The following is a 27,728-nucleotide window of genomic DNA, read 5'->3' as shown; positions in this document are numbered from 1 at the left end:
GTCTCAGTACTGACCCTGCCCCTCTCCTGCCATCTTACACTCACATTAACGACACTGGGATTCTCTTCCATCTGTTTCTGGAATTCTGTTTTTGTACTCCTCCCCCATGCCCAACCCTGGAAAATAAATCATGGTCCCTGCATCCAGGGAGCTTTCAGGATGGTTGTGGAGAAAAGATTTTCAGAATAAAAGAGAGAATTGCTTTTTCAGATGGTGAGTTTCAAATTTTAAGTGTTATCGAAGCTCAGACTAATCAAGTGTCTCATGTCCCTGGATCTCTCTGAGGAACAGTTTTCTTTGGTATCTTCTTAAATTTTTCTTCTAAGTGACTTTTAGGCATTTTTTCCACACCCACAGGGGACCATAAAGGGGAGCTGCTACCATTTTTGTTTAGTCATTGGACCCAGAAGAATAAGCACCAAGGTTTATATACTTCGGTGACACTTCTTCAGGGAGGATAATATCATTTTGCAGCACATTTTCCGGGTGACTTTGGCTGTTCTAACCCAAGTTCATATCAGGAAACTGTATATGGAACAATGTAGAATTCCTGAGTGAAATTGAGTCCTGGGCAAAAGCCATTAGTTCATCATGAATTGCTGGAGCTGGTTAGAGCATTACCGGCAATGAGGAAGGAGGTCCGTGGTAGCTGATGGCCTGCAATAACATGAAAAATGGGTACAGAACTGAGAAGCAAAAGACATAAAAGTGCACAGGGACGAGGGAAGGACGGACCAAAGTTGTTTAAGGAGAAAGAAAAATTGAAATGGACGAAAAAGGAAAGATTGAGGATTTTCAGTGTATAAGAAAATATTAAGAAGGGAAAATTTGAAACCCCGAGAACAAATAGAATGGATAGATTCTTGAGAGAATAGCATTGACATATAATACGCTGTGTGTGTGCGTGCTAAGTTGCTTCAGTTGTTCCCAACTCTTTGCGACCCTATGGACTATGCCCACCAGGTTCCTCTGTCCATGGGATTCTCCAGGCAAGACTACTGGAGTGAGTAGCCGTCCCCTCCTCCAGGGGATTGTCACAACCCAGGGACTGAACCAGCATCTCTTAAGTCTCTTGCATTGGCAGGCAGGTTCTTTACCACTATCACCATCTGGGAAGCCCCATATATATACTACCATGTGTAAAACAGATAGCTAGGGGGAAGCTGCTATATAATACAGCGAGTTCGGCTTGGTGCTCTGTGACAACCTAGAGTAGTGGGATGGAGGGGAGGCTCAGGAGGAAGGGGATATATGTGTCCTTAAGCTGATTCATGTTGTTGTACAGCAGAAACACAGTATTATTATAAAGCAATTATCCTCCAGTTAAAAGATAAAAAATAATAAATAAAAAGAAAAAAATGAATGAAGTAATATTCAACTCCAAAAAAAAAAAAAAGGAAAGACAGTAGAATGTAAAGCCAGATTTGTAACAGACCGGAGAGCACAAACCCCAGAGGGAGCCATTGCTATTCTCAGAATGACTGAAGCGTTGGTGGCAGTTGTGGACGGATGTGGGAGAGGGTAGGATAAGGAGAGTTGTCAAGGCAGAGTTGGTTCCCCACTAAACAGGCAAGGGATGGTGAGTGGTGGTCTTCTGTGGTGACCCACCCCACCTGGGCAGCATGCGTCCTTCCTCTGAGGCCCCGCCCCGCTTCCCTCCCTCATGCAGCCCACCTCCTTTACACCAGCCCCCGGGACCTTGCCTCTGTGGTGAGTCACAGCCACGCGTTCCCAGTCCTGCCTTCTCCTTACCGTGTGTTCTCCACCTGATGTCCATTTCGGTCGCTTAGAGGCAGACGCTGTCTGATCCTTCTCTGTGGTCCCCAGCAGCACCAGGCATGTGGACTTGACAGGGTCCCTGCCCAGGGGGTGGCAGCGGTCAGGACATGGCCCAGCTTATATGGTGGCTCTTTGCTTTTTTTTTGGTTCTTGCCCCCCACCCCCACCAAAGCATAATCTTGATTGAAAGTTTGCTTTCAGAATTTATAAGCTCAGTCACTCAGATCAACACTTGGCTAGTTTCCCCAAAGCACTCTTGAGGCATAAAGTTTCATTCCTTAGAAATATGAGTCATTGTGGATAGCTAGGCCTGAGTCAGCCAGGCCATACCTTCTCGGGGGGCCTTGCCTGGGGCCAGTTGCCTCCAAAAGCCTTTCCTATTCCAAAGAACATTTCCAAACCTGCCCCCTTAGGGTCCTCACTGTTCCTGTTTTATCTGACTTTCAGGTCTCCCTTCCTTGCAGTACCCACAAAAAAAGGAAAAACTCATTCAGTACCGGATTTGAAGCAGTGATTTGTACCAGCCTGTAGATTGCGTCCTAGGTGATCCGAATTCTTTTTGGCCTTCTTAGGACTGCAGGATACGCTTGCTCTCTGGAAATGTGTCCTCACCCTCCTGCAGAGTGAAGAGCAAGTCATCCGAGATGCAGCCACGGAAACTGTGATGACTGCCATGTCACAGGAAAACACTCGCCGGTCAACAGGTACCTCGTTCTTATCTCTCTTTGATGCCTCAGAGCTCTTGGACAGGAGTTGACGCATTTTCTGTGAAGGGCCAGAGACTGAATCTTTTAGGCCATTCAGTCTCTGTCTGAACTCTGCCATTTTAGTGGGCAAGCAGCCTAAGCAATAGGTAAACCAGTGAACATGACTGTGTTTACAAAAGCAGGTGGCTGCCCAGATTTGATGTGCTAGCCACAATTTGCTGACACCTCCTCTAGGACATCATAGAGAAAAACTGCTTTACCTTCTCTTGGTTACATGGCCATCCTTTTTAAATAAGACCAAGTCTGGATTTTTTCTGTGGTCACATAATCTAGGAATTACAGATCCATCATCTGGTTCCCCCGTGCCTTTCAAGTTGATCTTCCTCGTGCCTTGGCTCTTCATCTGGTGGTAACAGGAGGCCGGAGGGGAGTGGAAAGAGGAGCAGCCTAGATGAGTAGTTTTGAGTTCATAACCACTCAGCTCATAATATGAGCTTTTTTAGAGCTCTGGGCCCTGGTTACCTGTATGTGAGGGCAAGTGCTGTGAAAGCAAAAGGGAACTCTAGGCTAAAGACAGAAAATGGACTGCTGGGTAGAAGGGACAGGGCTAAGTGGAATAGAAGCAAGGTCACACCCCTGAGCAAATGGCCATATGGGAAGGTGACTGCTCTGGTAGACTTGGATTCCCTGCATTTGGGGCTAGGCTTCAGGAAAGAGCTCTGGGCCAGCCATCCCAAAGGGGAGAAGAACACCATTTTGAGACAAGTAGTCACAAGCAGAGCAAGGAAGTTTACATTAATGGATAGCAGAATGGGAGGGGAAGCAGCCGTATAGTGTTGGTACCTGGTTCGGGGTCCGTCATTCCCCTGGGAGCTTCTTCTGGAATGTGTGAACTTCCTCATACCTGAGTCCTCCCTTATAATGGTCTGGTCACTTTTCTCTGCAAATGTAGAGGAAGCTAGTGTGTTAGTAATCTCCCATGATACTACTCAAGTTTAGCCAGGATCAGGACATCCTGATTTAGCCTCTCAGTGGGAAAACCTTCGGTTTAGCACTGCGAGCGTTGTGCCAGCAGCCTTCTCCCATCCCTGTCCCAAGCTTTCAGAGTTCCTCATACCCCAAATTCTGCCATGAATGATTTATTCCTTTTTCCAATTATACATGTTCCTTAGAAGGATGCATGGAGCACCCAGCAAGTGCTCAGTAAGCATTTGGTAGAATGTAATACTCACTAGAATACTGTAGGACCCTCTCACCAAAGATGGCAAAGATCATTTCATGCTGGAATTCATAAGTGGACTTCTTCTCTCCTAGGGCAAATCTTTAGAGTATTTGCCCTACTACTTTGATTTCTTTCCGAATTTTTCCAAGTTCATTACCATGTTCTCCCTCCTGGTTTTTCTCAAGAAATAGAAATCAGTAATTGTCTGTTCAGTGTCTTTTGCATGTACAGTTCCATATGTGAAAGCCTCGAGGGGTAAGTAATGTAAAAGGTTACTTGTCTTTGTATTCCCCATCTTGATCTATAAAAGAAGATTTGAGGTGCGAAAAAGACAAGAATCTAGAAAGATTAAATGTAGTATGTTACCCTGGACCAGATCTTGTACTAGAGGGGTGAAAAGCCATACAGAAAATGATTAGGATAGCTGACAACATTGAAATATTGTCTACAGATTAAAATCAGTATTAAATTTCCTGAATCTGATAACCGTACTATAGTTTTGTAAGAGTATTTTTGTTCTAAGGAAATGCACATCTGAAATATTAAGGTGGAGAAGGGCACAGTGACTGCCACTTACCCTCAAATGGCTCAGAAAAAATGAAATTGTGTGTGTAAGTAGTAAACACAAGTAGTTGCTATACTTGCATCTTTTCTATATGTTTAAAATTATTTCAAAACAAAATGTTTTTTAAAAAATCCAATTCCACAACTAGGAAAGACTAATACAGTATATATATCGATAGATCACCTGCCTGGTTATTGGGTATTCCACCCCCAGTGTAACTTCTTTCATGTAAATTATGTGAAAACATCCTGCCCCACCTCCACCTTTTTTAAACACTCATTTTTTTAAAAACTCATTTTGAGTGAATTTTGCATCCAAAAACTCAAAGCCAAGCCAGATTCCTCACATTCAGAGATCTCAGCAGCATGACATCACTGTGTGAGGATATCGTTCACTGTGTTCCCGTGTGTTCTCTGTTCTGTCTGATAGCAATGCTTAGAACCTCCATAATGCAGCGTGGTTTTCTTAAGCAAAAATTGCACATCTTTCTGCTTTAGATGGAAAGTAACTGAGAACTGGGCACCACACCCTGATTTTTCACTCTAGTTCAGTGTTTAGCCAGCTGATTCACTAGAACAGTATTGTCTTGTTTTGACATCTCTCAAGGATACCAAGCAGCTGATGGTTAAGTTTTCACATTCCTTGAGCATACAGTGGTTTTCTAGTATACTCTGCTACTGGCTTGCTCTTCGGTGTTCCAAGAGGCTTAAATACATTGAAAAGGGTGGTGGTGGTTTAATCACTAAGTTGTGTCCAACTTTCGTGATCCCAGGGACTGTAGCCCACCAGGCTCCTCTGTCCATGGCATTTCCTAGGCAAGAATCCTGGAGTGGGTTGCCATTTCCTTCTCCAGGGGGTCTTACTGACCTTGAAAATGTGCTGTGCGTGTTGTGCTTAGTCACTCAGTTTTGTCTGACAAATTTGCGACACCATGGCCAGCCAAGCTTCTCTGTCCATAGGGATTCTCCAGGCAAGAACACTGGAGTGGGTTGCCTTGACCTCCTCCAGGGGATCTTCTCAACCCAGGGATCAAACCCAGTTCTCCTGCGTTGCAGGCAGATTCTTTACCATCCGAGCCACCAGGGAATTTGAAAATACATGATTTTGTCCTCAAATCAGTGGTTTAAAAAGTGCCACAGTAAAATAATCATATTAAATGAGGCTAATATTTAATGGCTTCTTTGAGAAGGCTAAGTGTTAATTCTTCTCCTCCTAAGAAAGAAAGAAACCATGAGGAGTCCTTGCCGCTGAGATCTCATCCTATAAATGACGGCTGGATAGGGACAGAAGGAGCTCTGTGCTCATAGTGACAACCTATTGGGGATGTGGAGAAGTTGAGGTACATTTTGATTGTGGAGCCTGGGGGTGTTCCTCAGAGTGGAGCTGCCCAAAGCAAGGGATAAGCTGCACACAAATGAGAGCATTTCAACGTGGAAAAAGAAGCTGGAGCCAGACTTGAAGTTGAGGGCAACTTGAGAGCTTTCTAGGGAGCAGCTGGTGGATGTGTGTGGCCAGAACACAGGCTGAGGCCAGGGTAGCGGAGCAGGAATCAAAGATAGAGAAACAGGGGCGGCCACCACACTTGGATGGCTTTGAATGCCAAGCCAAGGACCTCCTCTATAGGTGAAGGAAGACTGGCGAGGGTTCAGACAGAGGAGTAATGCTGCCAGGAATGTGGACCTGAGGGGCTCTTCCTGGAAGCCTCGTGTAAGATGGATCAGGGCTGAAGACGCCTCAGTGGGGGGTGAGACAGATCAGCTGGGAGCTGGTATCAAGCACCCTCGGGCTTCCCTAGTGGTTCAGACGGTAAAGAATCTGCCTGAGATGCCCAGGTTCAATCCCTGGGTTGGGAAGATCACCTGGAGAAGGGAATAGCAACCCACTCCAGTATTCTTGCCTGGAGAATCCCATGGACAGAGGAGCCTGGTGGGCTAATGTCCTCATGAGCTGCCTTCAGCAGTGATGGGATGGAGAGAGTGTGGGGTAGACTCAAGAGGATTTGGGGCTGTGCTTATGGGCAGTGGGAGAGAAGGGAGAGCAGAGATGACTTCAAGGCTTCAAACCTGGGAGGTGTCCAAAAGAGGTACCTGAACACGCCTCTGGCACTGACAGCAGCGGGACTGTAGTGTTCCAGGAAGTGAACCTGCCAGGAATCAGGAAAGGCATGTAGAGGCCACAGTCACCGTGATCTGGGACAGAGTATTCCTTAGGCCTTGGAGCATTGGCAATGGAAAATGAGAGGGCAGAGGGGGATCTGTATCTGCTGGAGGAACAGCGCGCACAGTTGGCTCTGTCCTTCCCTCTCAGTACACAGCGCAGTGCCCCTGGGAGGCCCAGCACTCCGTCCCAGAGCAGCTGCTGGAACTGGTGGCTCTGGCTAGAAACCTTGGAAGAGGCCTGCATGAAACCAGTCACTATGCACACAGCTGGCTTGAGGTAGAAGTTTGTGGTGTGAATTAGTTAATGATTCTGGAAGGCCTGGAGGAAATAACTTGGTGTTTAGATAGCCCTCAGGAGGGTGGGTTTGTTGTTCACCTCTGCCTGCTGAGTTCCACTGTGCTCCAGCACATGCTCCCCTCGACACAGTCACCTGGAAGGTGAAACTCCTTGGCTATTAATAACACTCTGAGCACCCCTGAGGCTCCCTCAGCTTTGGACGTGAGGAAGCCCCATCAGCGGGACCTGCCCCTCCCGCTAAGAGGACCAGAAGAAATGGCGCATGTGGTGTTTCTTGTGTGCGTGCGCTCCAAGTCACTTCAGTCATGTCCCACTCTGCGACACCGTGGACTGTAGCCCAACAGGCTCCTCTGTCCTTGGGATTCTCTAGGCAAGGACACTGGAGTGGGTTGCCATGCCCTCCTCCCAGGAATCGAACCTGCGTCTCTTACATCTCCTGCGTTAGCGGGTGGGTTCTTTACCACTAGCACCACCTGGGAAGCCCTGGGGCTCAAGAGGAGGGGATTGAAATTCTCAGGAGGGAATAGACAGTGTTCAGGCAGGACTACAGGTGGGGCTGCACCTCACTCCTGCCCCTGCTCTGACTTGACATTAAGCCCTGAAATGCTCTGGAACGTGCTCTCACGGCAGATGCAGGAGACACTGAAGGCCATCGCTGGGCTGCTCCTGCTTCCCGGACTCTCCACTTCCACCCGAGCAGCTCACTCACTTCTGTCTTAAAGATTCATACCCCAGGATTTCACATCAGAGCTCATTTGAACAAGCGCTTCCATATGAGGCAAAAAACCCCAGCCTGGACACTGTTTAAATTGGAATCACTAGATTTGTGTGACTCTGCGTGAGGCAGAGTTCCAGGTGGAAACAGCAGGGGAGGCTTGTGAAGGTACAAACTTTAACCGCCTGTTTAGGAGGAGAGGGTGAAAGGCACCTTCAGAAAACAACACACCCAGAGGTGTAGAAGATGGCCAAAATTCAGCAAGTTGAGGTTATTCCATAGCCTTTAAAAAAAAAATTCTATTGAAGTGTAGTTAATTTATAATGTGTTAATTTCTGCCATATAGCAAAGTGATTCAGTTATACGTACATATATTCTTGTCATCGTCATTTCTCTTGTGGTTTATTACAGGATACTCTGCTGTCTAGTACGACCTTGATGTTTATCCATCCTGTGTATGATAGTTTGCATTTGCATAGCCTTTTTTTTTTTTTTTAGAACCCTTTGTCTCTGATACACGGTGTCTGCTGGATCTCACTTGATACAGTAGCGTCAGACTTGAAAACTCTAGGATAAGAGGACGGAGGGTCTGGCCTGAGGGGTGCTGCAGAGATGGCTGAATCTAGAGGCCTGAGCTGGAACCCTGCATGCTCACCTTGCAGAGGGGGTGCTCACTGTGAGCCGGAGGAGATGCAGGGGCTGTGGGTGGGCTGTGGTACTCGAGCATGCAGGGGGCTGGCCTTCTGAAGCACCCTCCTCAGGCTCCTCACCTTCTCTGGCTCAGGATCTCCCTCTATCCCTCCTCTTCCAGCTTCAGCCAGGGAATGCCAAGAAACCCTCCTTCCTTTCCTTGTTTCTGTTTATGAGATTCAAAAAAGTGTCTGATACCCAACAGTCGCTTTGGTTGATGCAGGAAAAGAAAGAAGCCAGTTAACGAGGAGGTCCAGACCTCAGACCACTGTCAGTGTTGAGGTTCAAGAATGATGACCTTGTGGTAGGAACTTTTTTTTAATTTTTGTTTTTTTAGATATAATTGACATAAAAGGCAGAAGCTTTCTTATGAAGAGAATGTTATAAAAGAATAAAGGACTTTTGGGAAAGAGAGACAGATACAGAAAGGGAGAGAGAAGCAAGCACACGTTTCCTCATGGACATGAGCAATGGGTGGTTCTTTTCCTTGGAATACTGGCTCCAAGGAGTTCTCATCCCTTCCTTCCACCATGTCCCCACCCACAAAACAATCATAGAATGCCTGCTCATTCTGCCAAATAGAAATGTTTAGGGGTGACACCCTAAATCCCACCTTCTCTGCAATGCCCCCTACCTTCCAAGATCTCCCCTTTTTCTGAACTCCTGCAGCAGTTTGGTTATAAACAGCTCTTGATTTCCTACTCTTCTATCATTTGCTCTTTCATACACTTTACTTCTATCTTCCCAACTAGCCCATGAGTTTAGAGACTGTCTTCTATTAGGTACACAGTGGGTGCTCAGTTGGTGTTGATGGCTGATCTTCCACCACAATAGGCCGCCTACCAGTAGGTAGTTGTGTCATCAGTCGTGAGTCCCCTGAGGATATTAGAGTGCCCTTGGAAACAACAAAGCTCCAAAATGGGCAGACTGACCCTCCCTGCTAGGACTGGCCCAAGGCACGATGCGTGGTCATTGCTTCGGACTATCTGGAGAGGCCGTCTTTGTGCATGACTCACTGTCTGGGGCTTGTGGGGTAAGAATTGGCAGCCCCACAGGACTGTTTGGTCCTTCCTCACTCACACCTCTCGGGTCTGAGTCTCAGACTGCAGGGCCAGGGAGCCAGCCTGGGGACTGTGGGCCGTGGCCCTGGGGTAACCAGGAAACCCTGCCGGGGCCTCCGTGCTCTGCACAAGGGCCACAGAGATCCGAGAACACTGATGGAGCTTAGCAGGGAGGTGAAAGAGTGTAGACAGGAGTAGGATGTAGAAAACTTGAGACTCAGAGGTGAGAGAACTAGGCAGGAGGCAGGTGGCCATAGTCTTATTTGTTAGGCTAATTGGAAACAGTTACACAGCCAGGGCAAGGTGAGGAAGAAGAGAGCTGACGCCTGGTCAGTTTCCCCGAGACGTGTTCCTCCCCCTACCACACACCCCCGCCCTCACACACAGACACGCACACGCTGTCATCACCACACAGAGCCCTGGGGACCGCATGAGAGTGTGAACATGGCTCACACGCCCCAGCCGGGAGCAAGCCGGGAGGGAGACCTGGTCACTGTGACATTCATTACACAACAGCCCTGCAGTGGCCGCTCCGTCAGCAAAGCCTGAGGCCCACGGGCTTCGTACTGAACCACAGACAGCTCCATCCTGGAACTTCCGGAGCCACCTGCCAGCCGTGTGCCCGGCGGAAGGCCCTGCTCTTTTCCCGGTTCCTGCAGGTTCACAGGGTCCGGTCCTCTGGGTCTGGCCTCCCTCTTGCCTTGGCCTTCCAACAGCTTCTTTCCTCTTCTACTCAGATACACTGTCTCCAAAGTGTCTCTTCTGTTCAGAGGCCCCCGAGACTGGGCCCAGCCTCCATTTCAGACAACCTTTAGGCCCCCGTGAGTGTCATCTTACGTGCAGGTACCAAATCCCTATTTCTCGAGAACAGTGACCACCACGCTAGAATTCCCCTCATAACTGCCTCTGAGCAGTTATGTCCCTGGGGACCTAAATGTCCCTGGGGACAGGCTAAACTTCCTTGCCTTGCTCATTCCTTGTGCGTATTTTTAAGTTCTGAATTGTTTTCTCACTCCTCCTCTTACTCCTACATAGATAAACCACAGGTTTTTCTTTTACTATTTAAGTATGAGGCCAGAAGTGGTGACATCACGCATATTCATCCAACAAATATTTGCAAAGTGCCCGTCCACAAGGTTTGTTTCACGTGCCAGTTCAGGCTACCAGGATCTCTCACCTGGACATTGGCGAAAACCTCCAGCCTGGCCTTCCTGCCTCTGTTCTCGTCTGCCAGCTGTCCACAGTCCCTGATGTTGTTGAAGGGCCCTTCTTAGGGAACAGATCAGAGGATGTTGCCCCCCTCCTCAGACCTTCCTTTCCTTCCCGGAATAAAACCCCACTCCTGAAGTAACAGACAAAGCTGTCCCCAGCCTCACCCCTGCCCCTCTCCCCAGCCTCACCCCTGCCCCTCTCCCCAGCCTCACCCCTGCCCCTCTCCCCAGCCTCACCCCTGCCCCTCTCTCCAGCCTCATCCCCTGCTAGGCCCTCTCCCTCTCTCTCTGCTCCCGCTCCCTGGCCTCCTCTGGGGGCCCTGTGACTCACCAAGCCTCAGGGCCTTTGCGCTAGCTGAGCCCACTGCTTGGAATGGTCTCCGCTGGCCCCACACAGTTGACTCCTTGTCTTGTCCATCTCAGCTTCAGTGTCATGCCTGCAGAAATGCCTTGACCACACCACCCAGATTACAGTTACCACTCAATGGTTTGCTGATACTTCACCCTGCTGATTTTATTCTCTGCATGGTTCTTGGACCGTCTTATTATTTTACTGTTTACTTACCTTGTTAGTTGTCTCTCTCCACCAGAATAAAGGGCTTCCCAGGTGGCAGTAGTGGTAAAGAACCCACCTGCCAACTCAGGAGACGTAAGAGATGGGAGTTCGATCCCTGGATCGGGAAAATCCCCTGAAGGAGGACAGGCAACCCACTCCAGTATTTTTGCCTGGAGAATCCCATGGACAGAAGAGCCTGGTGGGCTACAGTCCATAAGATCTCAAAGAGTGGGACATGACTGAAGTGATTTAGCATGCATGCACCAGAATAGAAATTGCAGGGATTTAGGATTTTTGCCTGCTTTGCTTGTTACTGTATTCCCAGAACCTGGCACATAACAGATGCTCAACAAAAATCACTCTTGATGATCAATGGAGTGGAGGGATGTACAAGCACAGTAGTTAAACCCAAGAGAGATTAGTGTTCTTAGAAACGACTTAAGGTAGAAAAAGTAGAGCTGTGTGGGTGCTCAGCTGTGAAGCTGCCCTGAGATGGTGGGTCCTTGTTCAGGTGGGTTAACTCAGCCATAGTTCGACCCACCTCTTCTACGGTGGCAGGTCCTGGATTAATTCCCCCTCTCCCTCCCATTCCATCCTGTCCTTTACTTGAGCAAGGGTTTCATCTGTGGGGGCCCCTGGGTCAAGCATGGGGCTGGCCCTGGGAAGTGCCCAGCCAGGGAACACCTTTCAGTTGATCATCAGGCTCTGGTCAGTGGACTGGGCCCCGTGCCAAATGAATCCATCTGGAACGCAAACATTGGTGGCTGCAGCTCTGAGAATGAGGGCCCCTTCTTCCTGGAGCCCTGGTCTGGCTGTGTAGGCCAGGACAGGGTGGGCCAGCAGGGCAGGAGAACATTTCCCTCTGGAGGCTTCTGCTTCACTTTACCTTTTGTGATCTTCACAGCCACTCTGTGAAACAGTTCACTCTCTTCTCCATTTTACTATCTTCCGAATTTCTCTGAATTTCTCTGAATTGAAGTAATGGACCCCGGGTCTTGTGGGAGATAAGTTTCAAGTTGGAATTGGCTAAGTTTCAAGTTGGAGTTCAGGTTCCTGTGGTGACAAAGGCTTTTCACTTCTGTGGTGACAAAGGCTTTGCACTCAACACTTCTTCTAAGACAGGAAAAGGAGTCTAAGCCGAGCCTCTAGGTTTGGAACCTAGCAGTTAATAGAAAGCGGACATTGGGAGTCTTCTAAACTCACTGCTGTATTTAAAAAAGAAGACACTGGAATCATAACCCAGGAAAATGGATTGGAGACCCAAGACTTCAGACACACAGAATTTGTCCTAGAAAAGGGAATAGAAGTTGTGGTGGCTGGGGCAGTTGCAGCCAGATGTGGTAGGAGGTCCTTTGTGAATGCTGAGTGTGTCTCCATTTTCCTGTCCTTCCTAGAGAAAAGGAATCACACTATCTGGGGGTTTTAGAGCCTCTACTTTACAGCTGGGGAAATGGAAGCCCAGGTAAATAAATGATTTCCCCAGTGTCACATAATTAGTAAGGAAATGAGGCCTAAAACACAGACCCCTGAGACACAGAAAAGCACTTCTCTCCACTGTTCCCCAAGCCACTATTAATTTATAGAAACGAAGTGACAGAAATGCCAGGTGCCCACTGAGAGTAATCCAGACTTCTGGGTTGGAGAGAACCCATCAAGGGTAAGATTGATGCTGTCGCATAAGGCAGCGGAAATGGAAGGTTCCTTGGAAGAGAGAGCTTGGAGGAACTCCAGCATCACAGGGGTGGGAAGAACAGAGTGTTCTATGAAACCAGGCATCTCCCAGCAATAAAACCACACCCTGCCATCAGCCCTGAGATTCTATGGCCTTGCTCCCTCCTGGGCCTTCTCCCAGGGCCATCTGGATGTCCATCTATATTCTCAGTAGGTTCCAGGAAAGAAACACAACAGGTTAGGAATTGCGATGCTAACTCCCAAGCAGACCCCTGGCATTGCCTGGGCAGAGGGCGAGGGAAATGGCTGTTTAAGCAAAGTAGCTGAGCAGGAATTGGTTCTGTATTTTCCCATTTATTCCTTCAAGACTATCATGCTTGATCAAGGCAGGAGCCCCACACACCCACCACAGGTTCGGTGGACTGACCCAGCAGAGCCCCAGTTAGCACGTACCAAATGCCCTTCCCATCAGTCACTGCCCCAGGAAGCCTGGGCTCCTGATGTTCACCTGCATCTCAGTGAGTGTGTCACTGGCAGCCGCCCCTCTGATGTGCAGAAGCAGATGCAGACTAGTGCTCTGGTCTTAAATCGGAGCAGGTTACCACCGCCACGAGGTACCCTGCCTCCACCTAGTTGCTAGGGTGATGGGATTGTTTCCATGGCCTCCCAGTGACTAAGCCTCAGAGAGACAACAGCCAGCTCCTCTAGAGGAAATGACAGTCATTTTTGCATCATTTTGCCTCTCCTTTTGCTGCTCGTGAAAGTTCCAGGGGCACAAGGTGACGGCCCCACGGGTAATGATGAACCCACAGTCTGGGGCTCAGGCCATACGATTCTGGTGTGGGTTTCATCTTCCCTCTTTGTCAAGGCGAGCCCAGTGCCCTGTGATCCTCATTCTCCTGCTCATGGCCTCAACTCTCCTCTTCTGCGCTTTCATTCCCGACCTCAGTAGTCGCCACGTTCCCCCGAAAGGCCATGTCAGGATGTAAGGGTCCTGTGTGTACCCGTGTATGCAGCCTTCCCTTTTGAAACCTAAGCCAGTTTCATGAGTTGGGGTCCCTTCTCTGTCAGGGATGACCAGAGATGGCCCCATCTCCATTTACCCCTGTGCTGCTTAGGACGACTGAGGCCAGCAGCATCCCTAGCCTCCACCCCAGCTTTGGGCCTGACTCCCACTCTGAGAGAGAGGAAGTCTCTTCCACTGTGGTGAGTACTGACCCATGTTCTTCCCAGCCCTACCAAGTACTTTCACCGACAGACTTGCCAGAGGACATTTTCTTCTGGTCCCAGCAACCAAAGGATGGTCTAACACAAACTGTTACAACATAGCTACTGCCTGAAAAGTCACACCTGGCCTCCGCACTAGCCCCTCATTCCTCAGCATCCTGTCAGAGACTTGTAAGGCCCTCATCCTGCCTTCGAAACCCTCAAGCCATGTTCTCAAGTCTCTCAGAGCGATAGCCTGGTCTTCCTTGACCCTGCTGCTCTTTTTTGACTTTAAGAATCCATGTAGCAGGAGCTGGTATAGGCAGAGCAAAAGGGGAGGTGGCTCTGGTAATGACAGGGCATCTCCAGGAGTGTTTTTATCTGTGTACACAGGAAAGGGGTGTGTGTGTGTGTGTGTGTGTGTGTGTGTGCGTGTGCGCCTTTAGATCATGTATGGGTCAATTCAGTTCAATCGCTCAGTCATGTCCAACTCTTTGAGACCCCATGAATCACAGCATGCCAGGCCTCCCTGTCCATCACCATCTCCCGGAATTCACTCAGACTCACGTCCATCGAGTTGGTGGTGCCATCCAGCCATCTCATCCTCTGTCATCCCCTTCTCCTCCTGCCCCCAATCCCTCCCAGCATCACAGTCTTTTCCAATGAGTCAACTCTTTGCATGAGGTGGCCAAAGTACTGGAGTTTCAGCTTTAGCAACATTCCTTCCAAAGAACACCCGGGGCTGATCTCCTTTAGAATGGACTGGTTGGATCTCCTTGCAGTCCAAGGGACTCTCAAGAGTCTTCTCCAACACCACAGTTCAAAAGCATCAATTCTTCAGTGCTCAGCTTTCTTCACAGTCCAACTCTCACATCCATACACGACCACTGGAAAAACCATAGCCTTGACTAGATGGACCTTTATTGGCAAAGTAATGTCTCTGCTTTTGAATATGCTATCTAGGTTGGTCATAACTTTCCTTCCAAGGAGTAAGCGTCTTTTAATTTCATGGCTGCAGTCACCATCTGCAGTGATTTTGGAGCCCAAAAAGATAAAGTCTGCCACTGTTTCCACTGTTTCCTCATCTATTTCCCATGAAGTGATGGGACCAGATGCCATGATCCATGTATGGGTTGGTGGGTTATAAATCTGTATGCCCCTCAGGGTGGCTCTTTGTAGACCATACACGGCAGCAGTTAGGAGGTAAGTGTATCGAGAGGAGTTCTGAGGAGAGCAGGATTTTAGGAGATTATGGTCTGGCCAGTTTTCTGATGTATCAGGACTGAGGAAGGACGAGGTGTTCCCACCATCATCTAAGTGAGGAACTCCTCACTGTATTGCAGTAATTCAGCTTTTCCAAAGCAATTTCTCGTGAGGCTCATGCACAGGAGTGAGGCGAAAGCATCAGGTGAGAATCAGAGACGAGGGTCGGCCTTGCCGGCAGCTCACTTCCTCTGTCTCTTTGTCTCTCTGTTTCCCTCTCTACCCTCCGCCCACCTTCAGCTGAAGTGCCCCAGTTACAGGAGCACAGTTTAAGATCTTAGTGTGGGGCCCATCTTAAAATGGACTTTCTAAAGTATTTTCTTGGGGTTTCAGGCGGGAAACAGCTGACGTATTCACCAGGGTCTAGATTTGGCACCTGTAACAGACCCAAGTGAAAAGCAGCCTAAATGAATGAGTGGCGTGTCCCTCCCTTCTCACGGGAAGGCTAGTGGACGGCTGAGGCTCCACCGTCATCACAGATCCACACTCCCTTTTGGTGCCCTCCCAGTCTCAGTCTCACCTGCCCTTCTCATGGTCCAAAACAGCAGTTCCGGCTCCCACCGCCACGTCCACCATGCAGTGAGCGGGAGAAAGGGAGCCGCGCACACCACTTCCAGGGGCACCCCATCAGCCAGGACTTGGCCGTGTGCCACACGGCTTAGCACAAGAGGCTCGGAAATACGACACTTGTGCAGCTAGAAAGCCTGTTCCTATGCACGGAGGGGAAATTGATCTGGGGAGATGGGACCATCACGTCTCGCCATTTCCCATCTTCTTGTTTTCATATAGATACTAATTACTGAGTTCCTGGAAAGTTCTGGCCACTTGCTAATCGCCAGGGACACAGACATAATTAAGATAGAGCCTCTGGCCTTAAGCTACTGGGAGTTTACCCTCTCAGGTGTTATTTACTTAAAATCAACAGGGTTTCCCTGTATTTGCATCCAAATTATTTTTTTAGCAGCTCATATGGCCAATTTTGTAAGAAAAGGAGGTTAATCAATAATCCACAATAAGAATTTTAATCTACCATTTCTCACTGCCTTGATAAGTTTAATTGCTTATCTCTGTTACGTTTCTTAGGAACACACATCAATCAATTTGCGAACAAACTTTATTAGGAGGCAAGATTACAAGCCTTGCAATGGCAATATCCATAGCTAGAATTTACTGGAAAAGTATCTCTTTAATGGGGAGACCACACTAAGAAGAGACCCAAGAATGGGGAGTAGGCGAGAGAGTCCCAGGGTTACCTCTTTACATGTATCTTGCCTATTCCCTCTGTGCTTTTGCCCATATTGGTCTTGTGCCTGGTATGTCCTCATCTTGTTGTTGTTTAATTGCCAAGTCATGTCTCTTTGCGACCCATGGACTATAGCCCTCTAGGCTCCTCTGTCCATGGGATTCTCCAGGCAAGAATACTGGAGTGTGTTGTATGCCCTTATCTACCAACATAAATGGTAATGGTTCCATAAGGCCCAGCTCCAGGTCCTTCTTTCCCACAGAACCTTCCAGGCGCTTGTATTCTCTTTCCTTTTGTCAGACTCACACTGCTAAGGTCTTCCATTGTTTCTTGGTTATGATCCCACCCACACTATAAACTTCTTAAGGTCAGGAGCCTTCATCAGAGCAAAAATGGGTAAACTTCTCAAGTCACTCGTATCAGGCTGACATACTGTCCTGAAGCATGTTTTAGTTTTTGGGGGGTTTTTTTGAGAGAAATGAAGACACAAGATTTGAGGTGGGCAGCTCCCCATGGGTCAGAGTCACCTTCCCAGCCTCGTGACAAGTCAAAGGGTTCCCAGTGATCCAAACAAAGCTGGGTCTTTAGATTAGGATGGATTGACAGGGGCTCCCCAAGCCATCCTGTCTCGTTACACTAGAAAATGAAATTTTCCTGATCTTTTTCAAAGCCAGTCATAGAACATAGTGGTTCTGCTTCAAATTCACCAGTGTGTTACTTTTTTTTTCAAAAGCAAAAGAAAAAAAAGTCAGATTCTTACCCTCTCCTCCTCCTTAATCTGTTCCAAATGAAAGCTTCGAGTAGGAAAACTCCCAGAACCTACCGTGTTCAGCAAATTGGTTTCTGCTGTGAAGCGGGGCTGGGCTGGGGAATGGAGTTAGGAAAATATATGGAACGTGACGTAAAAGATTTGGTTTGTGTTTGGAAAAGGGTTCAGGTTGTTTTCAGGTTTTGAGTTACAGCTCGGGAGAGTTTGAAGCAGCAGCATTGAGCGCCAGCTCCATGCGTGACCCTCACAGCCTTTGCAGGCTTTTCATTCGGCTTTTCCTACCTTGGCCATCCCAGTTCAAGATGCCTGGCTTGGCAGGCTGGCTGGGGAACCTTCCTTCATAAATAACTCCCTGGGAAGATAGGAGTGATAACAGGCTTTAAGTGGGAGCTGAACTGCCTTAAGCACTTAGGAAAGGCCATGCAGAAGTCTGGTCCAGGAGCTTTCCTTGCAAAGGCCCGTGAATGCTCTTCAAGTTTTCAGTTGGGTTACTCTAATTTTATTATTCCTCTAACCTCTGTAACCAGTAGGGTGATTGAGGCTCTGATTGTGAGCCCTGTTTTTATTTTGCACACACTATTTTTATACTTCGAAGCTGTGGTTATAAAATATACACTCAGAAATATTGGCTCTGCACCCACAAGACCCAGGAGGCTCTCCAGACGCGTGGTGACAGAGTTGCTCCCACAGGGATCCTCCCCCGGCCCTGGCCTTTCAGGGAGGAGCAGGGGGCAGCAGTTGCTGGAAGAGACTGGTTCTCCCATGAGCAGAGTTCTGACCAAGAATTTTACATTTGACTCTGAGAAATTGGCAGGTATATTTTTCTACCCTTGGGCAGCAAGAAAATCAAACCAGTCTATCCTAAAGGAAATCAACCCTGAATATTCATTGGAAGGATGGATGCTGAAGCTGAAGCTGCAATACTTTGGCCACCTGATGAAAAGATCTGACTCACTGGAAAAGACCCGGATGTTGGGAAAGATTGAGGGCCAAAGTAGAAGAGGGAAGCATAGGATGAGATGGTTGAATTGCATCACCGATTCAATGGACATGAGTTTGCACAAACTCTGGGAAATAGTGAAGGACAGGGAAGCCTGGCATGCTGCCCATGGGATCACAAAGAGTCGGACACGACTGAGCAACTGAACAACAAAATGCACAACAATGGGGCAGAACCCTTAAAAGCAGAAGTTCCAGTTTCAGACAGAAAATTCAGTTATCTTAATGTGGACAATTTTTCTGGCTCCCATCTTCCTCGCCATCCATGCAGGAGGTATGAGCCTCAGAACACTTAGGTAAAGACAATAACAAAAAGCAGCTTCGTCTGCGTATCACTGCCATTAGCCAGAAATGGTTGTCAGCTCGTGTCACTCTAGAACTCAAAGACTGGGCACAAGAAATCATCCCAAGTGCCAACCATCTTGTGTTCTATTCTGCCAGTTCCAACCCCTCCCTCCATCCTCTTGCCATCTTTTCCCTCAAGCTCCTCCCTACCCTGTCCTTCCTCCAACCAGAAAACATCTAGGAATCTCCTGACATTGTTTCTACCTTGGCTCCAAGCAACGCTGGGTCTTTTCGAACCGACTTGTCCATAAATCTTAGATTGTTTTTCATCTTTGAAAAAGCCGCTTCTATCAGCAAGTCATTATTCACATGTCAGGGGCAGGAAAAATTTCACTGAATTTCAAACTTTAATTTCTTTTCACTCCAGTTTACATCTACTCCCCAGAAACCACAGGATTTTTTTTTTTCAATCAGTCCGAATAGCCAAGGTACCCCGTGAGACAGCCTGCTAGAACCAAGGCCAACCACCTGGATATGGAGGAGGGCAGGGGTGGGAGAGCAAGCTTAGGTTTGCCTAAATGAGAGTGAGCTGGCTCTAACCCATAGGGAAAAATAATTTCGGCTTCTCAGAGAACAAAAAACCTACTGGTCTCACTTTAGAGTGATGGTTTGGAGAAACAGGTAATATAATGAAAAGCTCAACTTAGCAGTGACTATAAATTACAAATAGGCAATCCAGTATAATATAGCTAATGAGCTAGAATATACTTCACTTCCATGTCATAACAGCTAAAGGAGAGGTGAAGGGAGAGTGAATTTGGAGCCGATGCGAAAAGAAAAGAGGGAGAGAAAAGAGGAATGGGGCAAAGAAACTACCTCCCACAACCAGGATCTGGCTCTTCCTGTCTTTCTGCTTTGTGATCCTCAGCAGATTGACTTTTGACCTCATGCTGGTTGTCATGGTTACAGGATACTGTTTGGATCTCCAGATAGCTGCTCAACATTCTAGGTAGGAAAGAAGGAGCAAGAACATACAATTTGCTTATCACAAGGTTCTTTATCAGGAAGAAAAAAATGTTCCCAACCCCCTACCCCTAGTAGATATCTCTGCATGTCTCCCTGACTAGATCTGGGAACATGGCCATCTCAGCTACCCAGGAAGGCTAAGAGAGGAAGAATCATGCAAAGGAGAATGAGATGGGGCTACATGCATCACCTCGCATAACAGAGTTGGATTTCTGTTAGCAAGGAAGAAGGGCAGTGGCTATTAAGTGGGCTCCAGGTGAGAACTCTATGTCCCCAGGGAGTGCCATGACACATTAGGGGACTATACGTGGTCCAGCATGAAAGTGTGAATAGGATGGGAGAGGAAGGACCAGAACTGGAGAGGTGAGGGCAAGATCTTCAAAGGCCAGGAATGCCCTGCTGATAGATTGACTCTTACAAGAGTCTTCCCAGGTTCTAAGTAGGAGGTTGAGATGATGATGAACGTTATCCAGAAGAGGGGAGGAGGCACCAGTGCCCTCTAAAGCAGTGGTTTTCACACTTCACTGTGTACACAGATGACCTCTGAGGATCTTGTAAAAATTGGCTTTTGATACAGTAGGTCTGCAAGGAGATCCAACCAGTCCATTCTAAAGGAGATCAGTCCTGGGTGTTCTTTGGAAGGAATGATGCTAAAGCTGAAACTCCAGTACTTTGGCCACCTCACGCGAAGAGTTGACTCATTGGAAAAGACTCTGATGCTGGGAGGGATTGGGGGCAGGAGGAGAAGGGGATGACAGAGGATGAGATAGCTGGATGGCTTCACTGACTCGATGGACATGAGTTTGAGTGAACTCCGGGAGATGGTGATGGACAGGGAGGCCTGGCGTGCTGCAATTCATGGGGTCACAAAGAGTTGGACACGACTGAGTGACTGAACTGAACTGAACTGAACAGTAGGTCTAGGATTCCACATTTTTTCATAGATTCATGGAGGGTGTTGATGTGGCTCCAGAGACCATACTCAGAGCTGTAAAACCTGAAAGGGTTTTTCTTAAAAACAGATGTACAGATGTGTTTGTTAAGTGTTTTTAACATAACTGCTAATATAACTGAAATAAGAATTAAGACTCAAATCATTAAAGAAAAAAAGACCGTTACTCTTAGGTTGAGTTCCCCTCCCCCCACCAAAAAGGCAGCATCTGATGTAATTTTTAGAAATCTGGTATCTCCATGTAACAGAAAAACCAAACCGACCATGGTTTGAACACAGTGGAAGTTCCTCTCTCTCTTGAGTTAAAGGGGTCCCCAGGGCGTCGTCCAGGCTGATTGGCAGCTCTCAGTCATGAGGGACCCCCACTGACTTCCTCTGTCTTCCTGCTTCCCTCTTCTGACAAGTGACTTCCATCCTCAAGGTCACTTCTTGGTCCCAGGTAGCTGCTGGAAGCCTCAGCCGTCCCATCGACATTCCAGATGAGAAGAAAGGAAAGGACGAAGAGCAGTACAGCGCTCGCAGCCTCTCCCTCTTCAGGAGCCCTCCCAGAGTCCCATAGACCACTCCTGTGGACCTCTCATTGGCCACACATCGATGCTGCGGCCACATCCAGCTGCACTGTGTGCAGAGAAGTGTTTTCTTTGGGCCTAGATGCATTACCTAGAGTTCTCTTACTGAGGAAGAAGGGAGTACCTCTAGCTGTGTCACTTTGACACAAGAGATGCACCAAAAATGCCATGGAATGGTTGAAAATAAAGGGATGGACAGAACTATTCCAGGCAAATGGCAACCAAACAAAAGCAGAGGTGGCAATAGAAATAGTAGGCAAACTAAAATTTTGACAGAAAGTAGGAAGATGTTCGGGCTTCCCCAGATGGCCCAGGGGTTAAAAAAAAGAATTCACCTGCCAGTGCGTGAGCCACGTGTTTGATTCCTGGGTTAGGAAGATCCCCTGGAGAAGAAAAGGACAGCTCACTCCAGTATTCTTGCTGGGAATCCCATGGACAGAAGAACCTGGTGGGCTATAGTCCATGCGGTTGCAAAGAGCTGAACACAACATAGCAACTGAACAACAGGAAAGTTGTCAGAAAGGGATGCACTGGATAGCGATAAAACATGTAACATACAAAGAAGATATAACAGATATAAACTTTCGTATATCAGGCAACATAGCATCAAAATATATATCCCCTTCAAAAAAGACATGCTATAAGAAATATTAGGGGAAAAAATTGTTAAAATTACAACCAAAGTAAGATAGTTTAACCTTCCTTCCTCAGAATTTATAAAGTCAAGCAGATTAAATGTGAATAAGGTTACAAAGGATTTGAATGCCATATTTAAAAGCTGGGTTATGTTGAATTTAGTAATCTGAGGACAGAAAATAAGCATCGATTTCAAATCGCTACATAACATTTATAAAAGTTGATTATATTTAGAGTCATCAAGAAAATTTCAGTTCCATAAAGTAGGAACCTTTGTAGGCCACATTCTGACCAGGTTGCAAGCAAACTATAAATTTAAAATAAAAATACAATGCATATTTATACACCGTCTTGTAAATAAGTTATGCCAATGACAGCAAAAAAAATTTTTAAAAATTTAAAATCTCCTCTGAGGCAGAAACACTATTTGCCTTATTTTATTTTATTTTAAAAATTTTTTTACCTCAACTCGCAGCATGTGGGATCCTAATTCCCCGACCAGGGATCAAACTCATGTCCGTCCCCTGCAGTGGAAATACAGTCTTAACCACTGGACCACCAGGAAAGTCCAACTTTGCATTATTTTAGACAATTAAATTTTTATCCATAGCCTACAAAAGAATTCTTTGAGAATCATAGATTTTGAAGATAAGATTTCTGCTTATCTTCAATTCTTTGAAGATAATAGAAAAAGAGGCAAATGATTTAAACCAAGCACTTTGTGGAAGAAAAAAAAATAGCTGTGAACAGTACACATATGGGAAAAATAGTCATCCTGACATAATAAAGACGTGCCAACTAGAACAACAGTGCCCTGGCATTTTCCCCGTATCTTACCGGCAAAGGATAAAAAGATGGCTTTTAACCCAGGATGGCTAAGGGTATGGAGGAACAGGCGTGATCATAGCTGGTGAAGACTAAATTGGTACATTTTTAGAGGAATTCAATATTATCTTCAGAAATTTTAATGTATATGTGTGTGTGTGTATAGCAGTTGGTCCAGTGATTCCACTTCTAGGAATTTATCCTGTAGAAACTATATGCACAAGTGCAAAGATTTATGTACGAACTTATTCCTTTCACTGTTGTTTAAAAGAAAAGCAGGAAGCAAAGGAACAACCTAAACATCCATCAAAGGATTGTTGTTGTTGTTCAGTCGCTCAGTCGTGTCCAACTCTTGGTGACTCTGTGGACTGCAGCACGCCAGGCTTCCCTGTCCTTCACGATCTCCCGGAATTTGATCAAATTCATGTCCATTGAGTCGCTGATGCAATTCAGCCGTCTCATCCTGTGCTTTCCTCCTTTCCCAGCATCAGGGTCTTTTCCAATGAGTCAGTGAATCTCACTGGCTGACTCCATTGAGTCAGCTCTTTGCATCAGGTGGCCAAAGTATTGGAGCTTCAGCTTCAGTATCCGTCCTTCCAATGAATACTTAGAGTTGCTTTCCTTTAGGATAAACTGGTTTGATCTCCTTGCAGTTCAGGGGACTCTCAAGAGTCTTCTCCAGCACCACAGTTCAAAAGCATCAATTCTTTAGCGCTCAGCCTTTTTTAATGGTCCAACTCTCACATCCATGCATGACTACTGAAAAAACCTATAGCTTTGACTGTATGGACTTTTGTCAGCGGAGTGATGTTTCTGCTTTTTAATATGCTGTCTAGGTTAGTCATAGCTTTATTTTCAGGGAGCAAGCGTCTTTTAATTCCATGGCTGCAGTCACAGTCCACAGTGATTTTGGAGCCCAAGAAAATAAAATCTGTCACTGCTTCCACTTTTTCCCCATCTACTTGCCATGAAGTGATTAGGACCAGATACCATGATCTTAGTTTTTTGAATGTTGACGTTTTAAGCCAGCTTTTTCACTCTCCTCTTTCACTTTCATCAAGAGGCTCTTTAGTTTTTCTTCACTTTCTGCCGTTCAGTTCAGTTCAGTTCAGTCACTCAGTTGAGTCAAACTCTTTGCGACCCCATGAATCGCAGCACACCAGGCCTCCCTGTCCATCACCAACTCCCGGAGTTCACCCAAACTCATGTGCATCGAGTCTGTGATGCCATCCAGCCATCTCATCCTCTGTCGTCTCCTTCTCCTCCTGCCCCCAATCCCTCCCAGCATCAGAGTCTTTTCCAATGAGTCAACTCTTCGCATGAGGTGGCCAAAGTATTGGAGTTTCAGCCTCAGCATCAGTCCTTCCAATGAACATCCAGGACTGATCTCCTTTAGGATGGACTGGTTGGATCTCCTTGCAGTCCAAGGGACTCTCAAGAGTCTTCTCCAACACCACAGTTCAAACACATCAATTCTTCAGCACTCAGCTTTCTTCACAGTCCAACTCTCACATCCATACATGACCGCTGGAAAAACCATAGCCTTGACTAGATAGACCTTGGTTGGCAAAGTAATATCTCTGTTTTTCAATATGCTATCTAGGTTGGTCGTAACCTTCCTTCCAAGGAGTAAGTGTCTTTTACTTTCATGGCTGCAATCACTAGCTGCAGTGATTTTGGAGCCCCAAAAAATAAAGTCTGCCACTGTTTCCACTGTTCCCCATCTATTTCCCATGAAGTGATGGGACCAGATGCCATGATGTTAGTTTTCTGAATGTTGAGCTTTAAGCCAACTTTTTCACTCTCCTCTTTCACTTTCATCAAGAGGCTTTTTAGTTCCTCTTCACTTTCTGCCATAACGGTTTCTGTCACTAGGCTTACTTAAATAAACTTGGATATATCTCTATACCACAAGACAATTAAAAATAATGCAATAATATAGTAAATCTATATGAACTGATATACAAAGGTGTTCATGATATATCATTACCTGGGAAAAGCACATAGCATAAGAGAATTTATAGAATGATCCCACTTATAAATAATAATAGTTTTATAGAAATACATAATTTTTTAATATCTAGAAGGCCATGTAGTGGCGGTTTAGTCCCTCAGTTTGTCTGACTCTTTGCAACCCCATGGACTGTAACCCACCAGCTCTTCTGTCCATGGGATTCTCTAGGCAAGAGTACTCAGAGAAGGCAATGGCACCCCACTCCAGTACTCTTGCCTGGAAAATCCCATGGACGGAGGAGCCTGGTAGGCTGAGGTCCTCGGGGTTGCAAAGAGTCAGACATGACTGAGTGGCTTCACTTTCACTTTTCACTTTCATGTGTTGGAGAAGGAAATGGCAACCCACTCCAGTGTTCTTGCCTGGAGAATCCCAGGGACGGGGGAGCCTGATGTGCTGCCGTTTATGGGGTCACACAGAGTCGGACACGACTGAAGCGACTTAGCAGCAGCAGCAGCAGGGAAGAGTACTAGAGTGGGTTGCTATACCCTTCTCCAGGGGATCTTACCAACCCAGGGATTGAACCAGGGTCTCCTGCATTGAAGATGGATTCTTTACCAACTAAGCCACCAGGGAAGCCCTAGACGGCCATACATTATGAATTACAGTCTCTGGAGCCTCCTGGGACCTGGCAAGGAGCATGACTGCAAGAACTGGCTGGGTGTTCCATCAGAGCAAATAGGGGCCACGGTGGAGCAGAGCACGTGCTGCCTGAATGTAGTGCAACGCTGAGCAATTTGGAGCAAAATCCCATGAACCAGTGGATCACAACTTGGGAGAGGCCACTATTTCTGTTTCGCCCGCTGTGTCCTCTTCACCCAGCACTCAGTGACCCTGGAGCTTCCAGTTGAGGTCAGCTTCATTACCCCTCCCCTGAGCATGGTGGCCTGGGCTCAGTCATGGCCCTCGGAAAATGATCGTGATTAAAGCTGAGGTTAATGTTTTTTAGCACCCTGGATTACATACTGTGTTTTATTTTGGCTCTCCGTGTTCCGCAAGCTCGCTCTCCACCTCAGAAATTTCAGAGTCTCACGGAAGCCCTGCACAGGCCAGGTTACCCACCATCCCAGTGTGCCTCTGTGTACAGCTTTTAGCCTCTCTGACTTTTGGCAGGGAGAGGGGGCCACTGACACGGTCTCAGCAGGAAATAGTTCAAGAAGGAGACGACTTAAGAATTGAAATTTTTAATTGCTGGCTACCATCCTGCCTGGCAAATTTCTGTGCTGCCTCACTCCTCATTTCAAAAAGTGACCTTCCACTTGATTTTTTCCCCCGACCCTCAGTGTACCCATTGAGTTCTGGTCCAAAGAATAGTTTGACCTCCAGTATAGGATTGCCAAATTTAGCAAATGAAAGTACAGGACACTCAGTTAAATTTGACTTTCAAATAAACCACAAATAGCTTTTTTGTGTAAAGTGCCCCGTGCAATATTTGGGACATATGTACACTGGAAAGATGTTCACTGTTTACCTAAAATTCAAATTCAACTGGACGTCCTCTGTTTAATTCAGTAAGTTTTCTCCCATGGACTCTTGTGGCTCCCCCATCCCAGGAGGGGGACCTGAGTATAAAGGGTAGAGATCAGGAGGACTTGTAGGTGATAGTTACCCGCAGACAGGCATTGCCCAGAGTCACTTGTCACTTCACTCCAGAACCTACGCCGCACTCTGCTTTCCCTGCCTCCTCCCTCCTCTCGCTCGCTTCCCTGCTTCTGAGCTTGGGCCTCACTTCCTGCCCCTGGGCTTTCCCCCCTTTAGTTTGTGGCTTTCCCCTACCCTCGCCTCTCCTCCTTTTCCCTCATTTTACTCTCACTGGTCCAGAACATGTAATTAAAGTTTACATATTTGAGTGTTGGTTGTACTTGACTAAATAAGGATTTATGTTCCTTGCTGTAACTTAAATAGCAAGGGGAATTGAACTTTGTGTGTGTTTCATTTTCTTTTTATTGATAGGTGACCTTAAGTTTATTTTTAGCTATGTGAATCACTGACCTTCACCTTGAGTGGGAAGAAAGGTCTCCCATTTCCGGAATGAGCTCATCTGCATCTTCCTAAGGCATCCGCCAACAGGAAGGAGGAGAGGGGAATAGATAGAAGCCGGGGGACAAAAGGGGGCCCCACTATATGGACCCATGCAGGGAAGGAAGCTCAGAAGCCTCCTGTCCTGCCCCACAGTAGACCTTTTGGGATTGGACCCAGCTGCCCAGGGCAGGGGACACCTCTCTCCTCTTTGTGATGGGTCACCTGACTCCTTCCCAGGGAGCATCAGCCGCTAACAGACTGTGAAGTGCACCCTGGGACTCATTATTAGGGTCCCCCTGGCATTCTGCTTCTATACTCTGCCTCTCCCAATGGGAGCTGACACTTGAAGAAAGTATCTATACTGCCCCCGAAGCTCCTTTCCCCCAGCCCCCAACACAGGTGAAGTCTGGGCAGTTCTCTGAGCTCACTTTGCATTAGACCCTCTGATTTCTAGTTGCTTCCCTGGGGGAGCTTGATTTCTGTCTTCTCCCTCATTCTCTCCCTACCTTTGTTTCTCCGTTCCTATTCTTCACCCACCGACAGAGGGCTTTCCCATCTGGGAAAGACACCTTTGAAGGGCATTGTCAACTTGTGAGAGAATCATGATCTGAGAATCAGTCACCAGTGACCTGAACTACTTGGCACTATTATCTTGGCCTCAGTTTTATCTTCTGTAAAATGGGGGTGATCACATATCTCATAGCTGTATTAAAATAGGAAGAAAAATAAATGTCAAAAAGTGAATATTTCTGTCTTTGATCCAAATGCTAAATGATATTTCTTTAATACTGGAGAACTAGAAATTTTGTTTGTTATAGGATCCTTTTCATGCACTCAATCAGAGAGCCTTACCACAGTATTTTGGAAGCGTCTTTTCATTCCTTCTTTCCTATAGAATCATGAATGGATGTTCTTTCCCATGTCTCTTTTCAGTCAGGGGAGAATTTAAAAAAGCATGAAAGAATAGGTCTGTCCCCCTTGACATTCTGTCTGTGTTTCACTAGAGAGCAGTTTGGCTTTCAGAAGTTTGACCGTTTAACAGTTTGTAACTAAGTGGAGGCAGCTACCTGAGTTTGGGGTCAACACTTGCCAAACCGCTGGAGCTATCCAAAGATTTTGGAGGCAGATCTCTCAACTTTGATGGGAATAATTAACAAAGCCTCCCCTAACTGGAAACCTGGTCCTGAGGGAGGTCCGAGAACCTGGACTTCCCAGAGCATGGGGGAAACGGAAGATTTGAGGCCACCACATTCCGACCAAGTACTTGGACAGAGCTTGTCTGTTCCCT

General features: G+C 47.0%; 1 protein-coding gene across 2 annotated transcripts in view; it reads left to right on the top strand.

The window, feature by feature from the left end:
* Nucleotides 1-27,728, top strand: part of THADA (THADA, armadillo repeat containing) — a 328,090-nt gene that overhangs the window by 277,522 nt on the left and 22,840 nt on the right. For both annotated transcript variants that reach the window (XM_013967596.2, XM_013967597.2), the window contains exon 37: nucleotides 2,352-2,483. In XM_013967596.2, coding sequence (XP_013823050.2) covers nucleotides 2,352-2,483 — 132 coding nt within the window. The remainder of the gene's footprint in view (nucleotides 1-2,351; nucleotides 2,484-27,728) is intronic.

Source organism: Capra hircus, chromosome 11 (genome assembly GCF_001704415.2).
Source record: "Capra hircus breed San Clemente chromosome 11, ASM170441v1, whole genome shotgun sequence".
NCBI classification, from domain to species: Eukaryota; Metazoa; Chordata; class Mammalia; order Artiodactyla; family Bovidae; genus Capra; species Capra hircus.
This window is presented reverse-complemented; position numbering and strand designations above follow the sequence as displayed.